Below are 15303 nucleotides of genomic sequence, written 5' to 3'. Positions count from 1 at the left end.
CAAACTGATTTTCCTGTCCTCTGTCTCTGCTCCCAACTAGGTTTCATGGGCCTCCTGTGGTCTTATTTAAAAAACAAAACAAAAACAAAACACTGAACAGATCAGACATGTCATTCCCTAACACTCCGCCCCAACCTTGCCTCCTGCCGAAAACTCCCGGCTCCCTCCAGGTTAAAAGACAACTAACTGACTCACCACCATCCCTCTACCTGGAGTGTTTTCTCTCCTCTTTGCCATCTGACAGTTCTTGCTGTACATCTTCGAAGCCCCTTCATTAGCATAATAGCCTTCTTTGTACTTACACAGGACATTTTCATAACTGGTTCCCATACCCTTTTATTAGGTGTCAGAGTGAGGGCTCCTCCTGTGGTCTAATCTTACCTATCCCTCCCCCTCTGCCTCCCCACCCCATCTCCTACCTCACCCTATTCATTTTCTGATAAGAGCCTTGCCCCTTTGGCCACAGAAGTTGTTCCAGGGGCTGGGAAGTAACTCAGGCTGGGCTAATCAGATAAGATTCCCCAGGATTTTCAGATTGAAGCTGGGAGAAGAGCATCTTTCTCTTCTGGTGGTAGGTTTGAAAGGACGCGGTCCTGATTCCTGTAGGTCCTTGGATTTTCGTGAGCTACCCCAATATCTTTCTGATGAAGTCCCCTTCGTTACTTGAACTAATTTGAGCTGGATTTTGTTTGCCGGGCATGGACCTTAGTACAGACACTTACGTAGTACTAGAATGTATGTGTTTCCATGTTACATCATGAGAAAATATCCTGAAGGCATTTTGTATTCCTAGGAAAAGGGGTCAGCACTTTGTCGGGTGTTTGATACATGGGCGCTAAATGAAGGAAAAGTGTTCTCCTATCTGTATCACTTTGATCATGAGGGCTTTTTACATTGATTTTCACGAAGTGGGTTATGAAAAGGAAGTTTTAAACAGACAAAAAGTACACTAATTCTACCATCAGAGCACAGCTATTTTAATTTGTGTGCGTATGTGTCTTCCTTTACAAGCAAACATAATTTTTCCATAGCGTGGCCACATTTCTGTGTCCTTTAAAAAGAGAGCAGGCTACAGTTTTCCTTCTTGTTTGCTTTTCTCTGGCTCAGGAAGGTGACATTTGGGATAAAGATTAAGCCACATTCTTTAGGTTCCTTGAGATCCCTGCCAGGTGGTTCCTTGCAGTTCATCCCTGCAAAAGTTTTTGTGGGTGTGGCTATCCCTATTTTTACCCCCACCCCCATTTTGTCTTCTTTTCCTGTGTTAGTAGGGAAAATGGCTTGAAATTGGGAATAATTAGGAGCTCCAGCCGATACCTGCTTTCACTTCTCATATCCCAAGCACATGAATAAAAGTGGTCGATCATTATTCAAGAAAAGCAAATGGTGAGATGACCCAGGGCGACTGTCAGGTTGTGCTGTGGGATGAGTCTGTGGGGGCAGGCTGCAAGGCTGTGGGCCCCCGGGGGTGCTAGCTAGCTAGAGGAAGGCTTTACGACCCCTGGTGAGTTCTGTTTCCTTAGGAAAGAGCTAGCTGGCTGGGCTGACTCCCTGCACCTTAACGCAGGCTGGGCGGAGGGGCGGTGGGGCCCTTGGTGGTATAGTTCTTTCACATGGGTGCTCCTTCCCTTCTTCCCAGAGTTCTCCATTCCACTCCTTACCCTGCCCTCCACTGCCCATGGCTCCTGCAGCCTGAGCCCCGCTCCTCCCCGCTTCTCCCTGGCCAGTTAGCCCCAGCACTCCTTTACACATTCTAGGATACAGCCTCTCCCCTTTTAAAATCCCGATCAGCTCCATTTCTGATTCTCAGAGATTTAAGAAATGGAACCTACTCCACTGGGGGCTCTTCCTCCGGGTCTCTGTGGTTAGAGGTTTACTCCCTTTTATACTTTGGTACTTGAGTTCTCAGTCACTTGAGAAAGGAAGGTGGGGGAGTGTCGTTTAGACCTGCGTCTGAAACTGGAGTCCCATTTCTTTTCATTCGAATGAAAATCACCAGTTTTATGTAAACAATTTACCTAATAACTTCCACTTTCTGAAATATACCTAAGAATAAGGAATTAAACCAAACCCATGCCAACGTTGATTTCAGAGTTACAGGAAAACTCACGTATGTAGATTGTAGAAGTTCTCCCTAGTCCTGACTGTAGGCCCTTCGTTTCTATATTGGGTTAAGTTCTGTGACAGGATTGTGTTTTGGTTTACCAAAATGAGATTAGGGACCAGGAGCAGATGCTAAGTGACCAAGTCGTCTTTCAACAAGGGAATAGAGGCTAAAGACGACATGGGGACATGTGGCCTCGTTGGCCTCAGGAATGCAGCACGGTGGCATTATGGAAGCTTTACCAGGAGGGCCCAGGGCCATCTTGAAAAAAGGTTAAATATATTTATGAGGGGCCCCTGCTTAAGATGGTGGGGAAAGTGGGAGGACTATGTTTTTTTTAGATTATTGTCAGTATATCTGCCTTCCAGATGTATCTCCACTACCTTGTTACCAGGGTATTCCACAGTTTAGGATTTTAGATACAACTTTTTAAAATCATCTCTTTCATGTGGTAGCCAGTTACATATTCAGAATTAAGAATTCTCAGTTCTTAATGTTAGAATTAAGATGACTGAATTCTACAAGTGAATTGATAAATTTAGGGTAAATTCAATCCTAATCCCAAAGGACAACGTGATTACAACTAGATCGAAATGTGTGCGTGAGAAGGATCATAGCAAAAAGAGAAAAGGTGTTTTAAATAGCAGAATCATGGGTATCTTTTAAATAATGTTGATTAACAAGCTGTATTTTACTATTTTTAGGATAAAATGCTACTTTTGGCAGAGTCATGCCACTGCAAGTCATATGGTTAAAAACTTGCTCTTTAAAAACAACAGATGCAAGTGTATACAGGTGACATGACAGTGACATTGCATAGAATCTGCAAAAAAGGAAAAACCCTGGAGAACTTAACGTGATGGCTGCACAGTTAACTCAGCAAACCTTTGAGGGCTTGCTGTGTGCCAGGGTCTGGGGTGCACTCAGCTCGTTTTCCAGTGTGGCCAACAGACCGAGAAGCGTCCTCTTTGGGATGAATGCTGGCAGAGAGAGGCATCGGTGGCCAGGCTGGAGGGTGGACAAGGTGGGGAAGTCAGCCGAGACACACCAAGGCCCTGTGCATAGGCCTGGGGAAGCCTCGTAAGGCTCGTAAGGTTAGGTTATGGCAAGAGAGCCTTTTTCAGTTAGGAGGAATGGAAACCAAAGACAGGAATTTTAGAAGAATTATAAAATAACTTCTTCTTTCACATCTGCAACTACTTCTTCCCAAGGGGTCCTCTCAGTAGATACCAAAAAAAGAGGTCTGTTCCTAAAAACAAAACCTCTTAGCAAAATAGGATCCAAGAATTCTTGGATCTCGTAGCTGCAGTTCTTTATAGTAGCAGAACGACGGCCAGAACGGTGACCCGTACACGTACTCCCGTGCAGTGGGGTAATGGAAGACGGGCCCCTTAGCAGAGTGCGTGTGCAGGCACTCGCCCAGGGAGACCACCAGACACGTGCAGGGACAAAAGCGGGGTGCAGGATTCATAGGCCTAGCATGAACCCTTGTGTGTGAACAAACCTACAAGTGATTTCATTGTGTGTTTGCACATACCTAAGTACGGGCATAAAAGTTTGAGAGGATACGTGCTGGACTGGTAAGAAAAGGGTAGTCCGTTTCGCCCTGACTTTGTCTGTTGGAGTATGTTGCGTTGCGGATGTATTCATGTGCCATTCGTAGAATATATGCTTGACCGCACACGTGTGGGTATGTGCACTCTCAAAGCCAAAGCTAGCAGCCCATCAGGTGGTCAAATGCTAAATGTATGTTCATTGGCGTGAAGAATGAGGTAAGGATGCTCACCCTAGCGGTGCTTATTTGGCATTGCTTTGGAAATGATGAGCCAGTTTTGTTAGAAAAGAGATAAAAAGAATAGGGAATAAGTAATTGGAAAGGAGAAGGCAAAAATGAACATCGGTTGGAGATGAAATGATCAAATTCTCCCTGGAAAGCCACAGGGAATTTCATGGACTAACAGAAACAGCAAATAAACATGTACCTATTCCATGCATGTAGAATTCTATAAACGACTGATTTTAGGAAGGTTATTTAAAGGAATATTTAATAAATGGTTGTCTCTGAGGAGTAGGGAGCGGTTAGAGGGGAAACTTTTGCTTTCTAATTTTTTCACTTTTAAATGGAATTTTATATCATGTTTGTGTATTAATGTAGCAAAAAAATAACTGGATTAAAAATACAGTAATCTTTTATTTGGGTAATAACTTCTATTATTGTCTTAATATTTAATATTTAAGTATTTATTATTTAAAGATTTCAGTATTTAAATTTTTGTTTGAACAGTAACTTTTCCCCCAGTAATCAAGATAAGAAAATTAGGGATACATAGAAAACCTGTAAAATAAAAGGAGAAAAAAGAAAATCCTAGAAAAGGGTAACAGATTTGAATATATGAAACAAAACATCTGGTAACAAAACAGCGCATTTGTGATTAAAAGGAAAATAACAGCATGCAGAAAAAATATTTGCCGTGGCCACATTACAAGGGAAGGGCCTGAGTTTGACTTTAGGGGAGCCAAGGCTTTGAAGCAGAGAAATGACATAAGACTTTCCAACAAGCCCTCTAGGTGATTTTAATATTCATCCTTTGTTGAGGACAGCCACCTTATGCATTTATTGTGCTTTATTATTGCTATTTTTTAAAGATTTTATTTTTTTAAGTAATCTCTATGTCCAGCGTGGCACTTGGACTCACAACCCCGAGATTAAGAGTTGCGTGCTCCACTGACCATACCCACCAGGCGCCTCTGTTTATCATTATTTTGTATTGAAATTACTCCTGGGGCGCCTGACAGGCTCGGTCGGTTAAGGATGCAACTCATGATCTCGGGGTTGTGAGTTCAAGCCCCATGCTGGGTGTAGAGATTACTTAAAAAAAGGGGAGGGGAGGGAGGGAGGAAGGAAGGAAGGAAGGAAAGAAAAGAAAAGAAACCTGGAGGGCAGGGACCGTGTTTTTTTTAATCTTTAGCAGCCACCACAGCGCATAGGTCCATGGTGTGTCCAGTAAATGTTACCCGGATGAAACTGAGACCTATGAAGATGGTGGATTCTGCGGAACTTGCCAGATCTAGAGGCTGTGGAGAGATTGTAGAGTGACTCCTGTATTCCGCTTATTCATCCATTCATTTAATACACTGTCTGAAAGCAACTGCTCCGTGCCAGGTGGTGTGCTGAGCTTCCACTAGAAATACAATAGCTCTTACTTTGGAGGAACTCAGGGGGGAAGACAGGGGAGCTGGAACTTAGCGCAGATGTGCCACATGCGAGAGAAGTACTCCTGGCATCGCGGGGTCACAGGTACTGCCCCTCCCAGCCTCTGCAGGTGGGGGTGGGGAGGAAGGGAGGACTCCCTGTCTGGTTTCAGTCTTCAAGACTGAACGAGTCAGCCAGCTAACCTGGGGAAGGGAGAGGAAGATGGGCTGAGGCCACAAATGACAGTCTGGTGTTGGGTATGTATCAGGACCTGTGTGCAGAGCAAACCACAGGTAAGTGTTTTCTGGGTCTCAGTTTTTATTCATTGAGTACTGCTTATTGGTTCATTTATTTTCAAGAAACTTAATTCGAAGGTGGAGAGATTGGAGGCTGAAGAGGAAGGGAGGCTCTAGATCATAGGGAACCTTATTGGATATGCCAGACTTTGGACTTCATCTTCAGGGAGTGGGGAACCAGTGAAGGGCTTGAAGCCAGCATGGGATTTAGGTCTGGGATGGCTCCTTTAGGTGGCCGTGTGCAGGTTGGGTCAGAGGGCATGGGGCTGTGGAATTCGGGGGATCCTGAGGAGATTGCTGCGATCGTCTGCGTGAGAGAATAAAGCCTGAACAGGCCAGCACAGAATAGGTGCAATTAAGAAATATTTGGAAGGAAAAACTGGCATTGCATCTGCTAACTGACCAGATGTGGAGAGAGTAGGAGAAGGGGAGAGTCCAGGATGAGTCCCAGGTTTCTGTTTCTGGTGGGGCCACCAGCTGAGACAGGCTACAGGAGGATAAGCAAGTGTGGCGTGGAAAGATGATCCACTCAGTGAAGTGGTGACTGAGAATGTGAAATGCAGGAGGCGGCTCAGGGCAGAAGATGAGTTTAGCTGTGGCAGTTAAGCAGGAGGGGGTGTAGCCAGGCGGTGACGAGGTAGACAGTCCCAAACTAAGGGGGAAGTGTGGGCCTGAGAGCTCGAGCATCGTTGCGACTTCCTCGGCAGAGGGTATAGAATGGACTAGGAGAGGTTTCAAGATGGAACTGCGCACATCAAATTTAACAAGTTGGGAGGAAGCAAAGGAACACATTACAAAGCCAAAAGAGAAGTAGGAGGAAAACCAGATGAGAGAGGGTACTTCCAGAAGCTGTGGGAGGAGGCAAATTTTGTGAAGAAGGAACTTCAGAGTTTCACATATCACAGAGAGGTCAGATAAAATAAAAACTGACTGTTAGATTTGGCAGTGAAGGTGTTATTGGCGACCTTGGCAAGAAGAGTTTCAATAGAGAGAGGAGCAGAAACCAAATTGCAGTGTTGAAGAATGAATGGGAGGTAAAGTAGAGATAGAACATGCAGGCAGTTCTTTCAGGAGGAAACAGAGCTGAAGCCAGAGTGGGAAGAAAGAGGCTTTATTGCCTCATCAAGAACAGAAAGACTACTTGCTTTTTTCCTATGTAAGAGAAGCACTTATGTTATTTCCCAGTTAATTTTGTAAAGAATATTATGTGGTTCTCTGCTAGGTTTCCAGAGATTATTGTATGTATGGAAATTATTACCAAAATAAGGTAGAGCTTTAAGCTTCTTTAAAGAGCAGGAGTTGACGCAGGTAGCCTTATCTTTAGACACAAATTATGTGTAGCCTGTGTCCATAGGTTGAAAGATATGGCAGCAAATTGACTTAAATGATTGTGCAGAGCTGAATCCCTTAAAAAGTAACAGACATTCCAGAATATTTTCCAATTTATACTTGGTGATTTCTTTTTTCAGAAAGGATTATGGCCCGTAAGTGTTAATTTGTTATTAGTTTACTTTAATAATATTTTAACAGTGTAATACTAGTATAGGGGGAACAGCACACATGGTCGGCTTTCATTTATATAAGGTTGCATTTCATTGCAGGCACTGATGATGTTGTAGGTCCTGAAGGCATGGAGAAATTTTGTGAAGACATTGGTGTCGAACCAGAAAATGTAAGTCTAACCTGTTAAATTGGGCAAACCAGTGGATTATTTTTCTTAGCTCTTTTGTCCATTGAAAAATAAAGCAACAGTAAAGAAGTAATGGTGTGTTAGTTTTATGAGGCAATCTAGGTAACAAGTTCCAATTCTAATTTGATTTCTAAGCAAATTTTTGTGTTGTAATTGGTATGGTGTAACCAGCCAGTCATTTTTTTCTCTTGTTTATGTTCTTGTATCTAAAAGGTGCGGTAATACAGTGATTAAACTAGATGTTTAAAAAGTGGTGTGGGCATGTGTACCTCCAGTGAGAGATCAGGCGGGGGGACTGAGTCACAGCCTCTTCTCTATTTGTCCCCCTCTATAGTTGTTCCAGCCTCTTGTAGAGTTTGTACAGATCTTTGAATAATTAATTATTCATGAGGGTTTTGAGTAGGTTGTAATTAGCAAGAATTTTTCATAGCTCTTTCACTTCTGGTTGAATTTAACACAGGGATTGCTTTTTAGTCTATAAAGGCCCTAAGTATTTCCTTAAAAAAATGTAATTAGAAGTTATTTTCTATGCTTAATTATTTTTTCCTAATTCTTACCATGTCACTGTTGAATGTTTTTTCCTGTTTCTCTCTTACACTAAAATGAAAAGTGACGCTCATACAAGTGCCCCGGCTCATTAACCATGCCGTTTAATATCGCATTAGCCTCCAAGTTAACACGTATGTCTTCGATCCTAAATGAATTTATGATCTAGAAGAGATCTCAAGAGATTATCTCCTTCATTCGGATTCTCCTTGGCAAGAAAGCTGATGCCCATGTATATGTCATGCTTTTCAAGACAACTAGAAATTAAGACTTATGCTTTTTTCTTAAAAACTTTTCTTTACCCTTCACATTTCTCTGCCTCTGTCCTCCCACATGTCCCCCCAACACTTTACATTTTCTAAAGAGCCTTTAGCTCATTACATGGATTTCTGCCTTTTATTTTTTATCTTAATGTGATCTAGTTCAGGTATCTTAATAAATCATTCAGCTTGCTCTAAAGGTTTAGGGACAACTGGGCCCAATAGTGTTTGCCTGATGTGGTCCATAGACTAGTCATAGACACAGAAAACATTTCATTGGCTTTATGAAGGAAGTGGCAGCTGGGCCAAGGTTGGCAGAGTGTTTTCTGGACTGAATGGTAAGAAGGGTGAGGGTGAGTTGGGCCTGAGAGCGGACCTAAAGGTTCTACCCGGAGCACAGTTGTCAGCATAGATCAGAGGGGAGGAGCCCAGGAGGCCAGGGTCAGGCCACCGGTGTGAGAGGCCTTGCGGGAGCATTTACTTTCAGGGCAGGAAAAGGCCTGTTGCGACGGGAGGGAGTGCTGATGTTGATTCTGGTTCTTCAAATACCAGTACTCAGTAACGGGAGAGCTGCTGTTAGCCTTTTGGGGAGCAGTGATGAAGCCTTTAGTTCTCGATTTCTATAGGAAAAGAATCGTCGAATCACATTGAAGACCGGGAGACCAAATTCAGAATATTATTCTGAAGTATTTATTACTGTGCTTCCGTTCTAAGACACCACAAATAGAAGTTGTGTTTTATATCATTACTAAGAAAGAAAAAATGTTGCTAAGTAAACTCTGATATGCATCAATTGTGAATGCATCCCAATTTCAGAGATGTTAACATTTGAAAAATAAGCAGTAAAATAGTTTTTTAAAGGCTTGTCTGCAGTGTTCACTCAGGATTTTAAAACACTTTAAAGGTAGGTTTTAAAGCCCTCACCTTACCTGAGACTTACAGCTTATAAAATTTAAGCAGGCTTGTAAAATTCAAATCTCCTGTCATTTACTAAGGCAACAGCAAAGTCCTTTAAGTAATTAGCATCCTGATTAGCTCCTGTGAGAAAAGGGCCATTTTGTGTAAAGAAATACTGATTGTAAATATCGACTTGGCTTTTTAGCCACATTTCTTGAATACTTGTGTGTCTGTGTTTCTGTGCCCTAACCATTGTTTTAGCTTAACGAGTGTTTATGTGGAGCTTTAAATCTTTCTGATAGAGGATTGAGTATAGATATTGTTTGAGAACATACCAAGTTTGAATTGGAAAATGTGGATTATTTCACCTAGGTAGATTGATATGCCAGAGTCTGAATTCCAAGAAAAGCTGAGGGATGAGGAGAAATCCACTAACGTGTAAATATTTGGAAGAAAACGTAAGCTCTTTTTGGGAAGTTCTTCTGAGTAGCCCCCTGGTCTCTTAAGTTAAAATTTTTGAACCTCTTAAATGATATTTTGTGATGATGCACGTTGTATGTAGAAACATTGGTTTACTACTAATCAGTGCTAGTAATCTACCTAGTAATCTAGATTTTTTAATCTAAAAAAACTTAGTGACTTTAAAATTGATCTGTACTGATTTAATTGAGATTTGATGAAAGGGCTTAGAGATTCAGTGGGTTCTCACTGATAATAATTTCCAAGGTGGAAAACCATAAAGTCAGCATCAAGAGAAAGCTTTTCGTTAATCTTGCAGTTGTAAGTTAGACAAAGCTGGATATTTTTAGTCTGCAAACTAGCTCGTTGGCAAACAAAAGGACAGACTTTCTGGATCTCCTCAATACTATTGTTCTGGAGTACTTCGTGTGTGTGTGTTAGCTCGCAGAGGCGAATTAAATCATCTCAAGTGATTTCTAATTGGCTGCTCGCCTTCCTTTTTTCATGTTATATCATCCTTTTTTTTTTTTTTTTAAGATTTTATTTATTTATTTGACAGAGAGAGATAGGCAGCAAGAGAGGAAACACAAGCAGGGGGAGTGGGAGAGGAAGAAGCAGGCTCATAGCGGAGGAGCCTGATGTGGGGCTCGATCCCAGAACGCCGGGATCACGCCCTGAGCCGAAGGCAGACGCTTAACCGCTGTGCCACCCAGGCGCCCCTCATGTTATATCATCCTCTTACCGCCGTCACTATCTGACCCAGTGGGGCCGCATGGATGGTGAATTAATGTTTGGGGAAGTTCTTCTAGTGGTTGAAATGAAGCCTTCACGTCCTGTGTAAAGAAATCAAATTAACTGCCAAATGTGGAATATGCTAGTCCCTGGCCAACTTTTGCAGAAACATCTATTTGCTTCCCATTGTTTTGTTGTTGTTGTTGTTATTATTGTTGTTGTTACCACAAATGGAGTGTAGCCATTCAGCAGCGTGTACGTGATCCCCAGTTCAGGACTGCGTGTCTCTTAGGTACGGACAACTGTCCAGAGATAACCAGCCCCACAGAGTGGCGGGTTGGTCCTAGCAAATCCGCATTGCTCTTCTTTACGTGTCCAGGGCTGGCCTACTTTCTTTTTTAGTTACTCCTCATCTTATCTTGGGTCTTTGAGGGAGATGAAATGGGAAGGCTTCCGCCTCTTCCCCAATCGCCGGATGGGTGGACTCAGCTCTGTCCCTGTGCGGAGCCCTGGACGGTTTGAAGCTGGATGTACCTTTGAAATGTAATTTTGTCTTTACACCTTCAGGCCTTTACTAAACTCACCTTCAGGATCTCTGGGCCCTCTTTTCTCTAAAGCAGCTAAGTGATAAGCAGTGCCATAAACTAGAGTTGTCACAGTTCCTGATACTTCGAGAGTTTGGGAAGATTCACACCGAGAAGTGATTGGGCTGGGCCTCTCAGCCTGTGCTCAGTCCAGGCGCAGCGCTTTTTAAGTGGAATGTTGGGCTACTTTCAAATAATTTTCCTCCAGTGTATACAGTTAAATTCACAAACGTTAATGTGTTTATGATCAACTCCATTATTATATATGACCTACCACCCACCTTTTTATTTTTTTAGCCCTCTGCTCTGCACCTGCTCTTTTCACTTAATAAACCTTGGAGATTGTTCCCCCTTTCTGCTGATGGCTCTACTTCATTTGTCTTAATGGTGGCATAGTATTTCTCCGTGTGGCAAGCATTCAGCAAGGAAGTATTTAATTAGGCCCTTATTAATAGGTGTTTGGTTGTTCTCAGTCTTTTGCTGCTATAAATAATACTGCAGAAAATATTATTGAATGATAACATTTTTGTGTACATGTGCAGGTCTATCTATTAGAGAACTTTCCGTAACTGGAATTGTTGAGTCAATAACTGGTTTTAATTTTTGTAAATATTGCAGAATTGCCCTCTGGGCAGGTTAATGGCTTTACACTTCCACTGTCATGCATCATAAGAGTTCATGTTCCTCCAAGCCTTTGTCAACAGACTAATTATCAAACTTTTTTTAGATGTTTTCCAAACTAGAACTCATTTTTGAAGTTACCCTGTTCATAATTCAGTGACCAAACTACCGTGAACAGAAGCATGTGGAAAGTTGTTGATATGTTTTAATTACTGAGATCTGTCATTCTGATTTGATTGGTCTTTCTCATTTTTTGTTTGTTTGTTTTTATACAGGTAGTTATGCTTGTCCTAGCTTGGAAATTGGATGCACAAAACATGGGTTATTTTACTCTACAGGAATGGTTAAAAGGAATGACTTCTCTACAGTAAGTCCTGAGGCTGTCCTGGGCTGGGGTTGGGGGGTGGGGGGGTGGGGTAGAGGGAGGCACTCCCCAGCTGGCTGCTTCCTCTCTGAGATGTCAGGGGGCCTGGACTGGGTGACTGGAGGAAGCCAAGTGACCTGGTAGACTTTACCTGTGGTCATAGGTGTAAAGACCAAATCCCATTTTTATATGGTGAAGAGAGGACATTATGCATGAATTTTAGCAATTAAAACTTTTATATAATGTATATTGTTTATTTTAGTATTCTTCTAGAGTAGATCTGCCCAATAGAAATAGACCAGCCTCTTCTCAAAGATGCGAGCCACATACGTAATTTAAAACGTTCTAATAGTCATATTAAAAAAAGTTAAAAGAAACAGGTAAAATTAATTTTAAGAATGTTATTTAACTCCAAATATCCAAATCCAACATATAATCAATATTTTAAAAATTAATGAGTTGTTCTTTTCTTCATATTAAGTCTTCAAACTCTGGTGTATGTTTTACATTTCTGAGTCCTCAGTTTGTACTAAGGGCAACTGAAGTGCCTAGGTAGCCACGTGTGTCTAGTGGCTACCATATTAGCACAGGCTTAGAGCTTAAAAAGCAAAGGCGTAATAGCATTTGGTTTACAGGTGGGGAGAAGAAGTTGACTAAAGTTTAACTTAGAAATGAAAATATTTGATATCTTCTATTTTATATATTCTGATTTTAGCTTTGGGCAAAATTGGAACTTCATTACACTAGTGATTAAGAAGTAATAATAACGATTCTGTTTGTGTTACCCGAGACAATAAGAAAAAAAAAACCTCAGTGGTTTTATGAGTTCAGTTTGCACGCGTGTGTGCGCACATGCAAGTGTGTGTGTGGGGGGGTGCACACACTAAGATTTTCATTCAAGGAAAGAATTGTTACTCTGTATTTGGCATTGAAAGGTACAGTTGAGATGGGTGAGTAAATATTTCAGAGGTACTGGAAGATGAAGTGCTGATTCTTAATTCTTAACATGGTAACCTTGATCTAAAGTACTCAGAATGACTCTTTTTTCACTTTAACTTGGAATAATAGACTTTGATATTTACTGGATTGAAATTGGAGTGGAAATGGTTTTAGGGTTTTAGTTAAACAATTTGGAATTTGCCAACTTACTGGCATTGTCCATTTGTCATTGATAAAAATGCTCTCTTTGTACCTGGCTGTTGTGGTTGATTACGCTTTTCACGGCTCTTCCATTTGAGCCTCATGGCTTCCTGGTGAGGATGACAGATTAGGCTTTATCCTGTACATTTTACAAATGAGGAAACTGAGGCTTAGCAGGGATACATGGTATGTTAAAGTAAGTGGCAGAAATGGGAAGAAAACCCCAGACTTCTGATTCTTAAGTCACGTTCTTCCTCTAACAACTATTGTCTGATGGCAAAGGAGGTTTTTAAAAAAGAGTCTTTAAAAATTGTGGCTTTGGTGTTCAGCGCATCTCCTTGACAATTTTAAGTCTACTAACTTTCATTGTTTTCCTCGCTGCCTTTCTTGGCTGCCTTGTGAACACAGCACAGGATGGCTGTTCTTTTTTAAGGGTCCTTGTCCTGATGAATGCATGGCCATATCAAGATTTTATTTCAGGGCTTCAGAGGCACCATTAATATTTTTCAGGCACATTTTCATTTGTCTTACGAGGGAGGGTATAATATATTTTTATGTCATTCTAGATTCTTTTTTACATTTGCCTTTACAGAAGAATGTTACACAATGCCAGTCCTTTTTCCCGTGAGGACCACACTTGCCTGGGGGTTCAGGGGGTGCAGAGGGGGATTGCAGGGATCCTGCCAGTTCTTTGTTGGGAACCCTGCTTAATACTTGGTGTGACACACTTGGAGGCAGATGGGTTCCTGTAGGAGACAGCCACTTGGTCCTTGCAATTCAGGGTGGAATGACAAGCCCCACCCACTCTAAAGACATTGAGGAGCTGCTTTCTTTTTTTGGTATGAAGCTCTGAGGTGGCTTTCCCCGTCACTGAGGAAGAGATAATTACTCAGAATAACCTTTAAGATTCCTGTTTTATAGTTCAGATATCCAATGTCAAGTTTTAAGAACCTCCACTCCCCCTCCCTCAGGCCTCCGTAGATGCATCATTTGTTCGGCAGGTTGTTGAATGGCCGTGACGTGCCAAGCACAGTGCTCTACATCCTGGGGAAACAAAATCCGTGAACACGACAGTCCATTCAGGGCAGGGGCTCGGAAGCAACGTTCAGGCGAAAGATCCAAAAGTAATAAGGCCACTTCTCTTTAGGCTTCCTGAAGTGATTACATAAGTACTGTGTTTATAAGGTATGCACGCCCAGTAAATAAGAATAAGAATGCCTAGAAGCTAATCACTAATATGCTGGAAAGATGGAAAGCAGTCCCTCTTCTGAATTACCTATTTGTCTTCTGTTTTGGATTTGTTTTCTTTTTTGCTCCCTTTTGGTTTTATTAAACCTGTCCAGTGAAATGTTTTGAACTCACACTGGAATTAAAGTGTATGTGACAATACCTGTATTTATAATATATTAGTATATTTGATTAAAATGCTAAGTTTAAAAAAATGGTTACTGTATAGTGGGATTGTGCTAGAAACAGAAAGCCCGTGGGTTTTGGAACCAGAGGTTTGAATCAGCTCTGCCACTTCCTGGGTGTCTCTGGCAGCGCCTCTGAAACCAGGAAGGGGAAGTGATGCTCTGCGGTTCACACCTGGGCTCTCAGAACTCCGGGGAGGGGAGCTGCGTGCCCAGCCCCGCCGCGCCAGTGTTTCGTGAGTGCTGGAAGCAGCGACAGCAGCTGGTGGGGAACATTCATGCCCAAGCTCCGTGGATCATTCTCAGTCAGGGAGGGCTCATTTCAGTTGAATGTTTGTTTTATTTATCACCTCGTTGCAACACATGGGCTGAAGGTTACTCCTGATGAATTAAGCTTATAGGGATGTTTACGCTCAACAGAACAAAAGCGTGTTAGAGATATAGCTAACTTTGCATAGAACTGATGATGGGCTAGAAAAAATACCTTTGGCTAAGTGAAGGGGTGAAGGCCTTTCCTCTGGTAACGGAGAACTACTTTTCATTTTATAACCTTAAGGCTTATTTTCCCGATTCCCGGTGCTTCTGAATCTGTTACAGGAGCAAAACTCACGTAAGAAATGATCCCACGATAGGTGCACATTTTGTTCTGGGAGATGATGTTCCTGAGTGGAGTGGCACGGTCTGTCGCTCTCAGGCCAGTATGAATTTTCTCACATGTGCTACACCGAAAAGCAGGGGGGATGGGCTGAAGATGCGGCTGCTGTCTGGAAAGTCTCAGGCTGGTTGCTTCAACTCCCCAAGCCAGTTTCTTCACTGGCCCTGTTTGAAGGGACTCCCTCTGCCCTTGATCTTGTGGAGTGACCACTAGATGGCAATCTGTGGTTCGGACAGGGTGACTCAGCGGCCTGTTCCCTGATGGGGGTCGGTCCAGGCTCTGTGGGCTGGGTCCCTTTGAAAACAGATTAAACCCTTTATTGATGATATTAGCTCTAACCTATGTCACTGTCT

The 15303-nt window shown here is 42.3% G+C and overlaps 1 protein-coding gene across 6 annotated transcripts in view; it reads left to right on the top strand.

Moving 5' to 3' along the window:
- DCUN1D4 (defective in cullin neddylation 1 domain containing 4) overlaps positions 1-15303 on the top strand; it is a 67220-nt gene that overhangs the window by 32188 nt on the left and 19729 nt on the right. For all 6 annotated transcript variants that reach the window (XM_045815830.2, XM_045815829.2, XM_045815831.2 and 3 more), the window contains exons 6-7: positions 7192-7262; positions 11655-11746. In XM_045815830.2, coding sequence (XP_045671786.1) covers positions 7192-7262; positions 11655-11746 — 163 coding nt within the window. The remainder of the gene's footprint in view (positions 1-7191; positions 7263-11654; positions 11747-15303) is intronic.

The sequence above is a fragment of the Ursus americanus genome, chromosome 8 (assembly GCF_024610735.1).
Source record: "Ursus americanus isolate L20-20 chromosome 8, mUrsAme1.1.p, whole genome shotgun sequence".
In the NCBI taxonomy this organism is placed as follows: Eukaryota; Metazoa; Chordata; class Mammalia; order Carnivora; family Ursidae; genus Ursus; species Ursus americanus.
The sequence above is the reverse complement of the archived record's forward strand: the minus strand, read 5'-3'. Positions and strand labels throughout refer to the sequence as shown.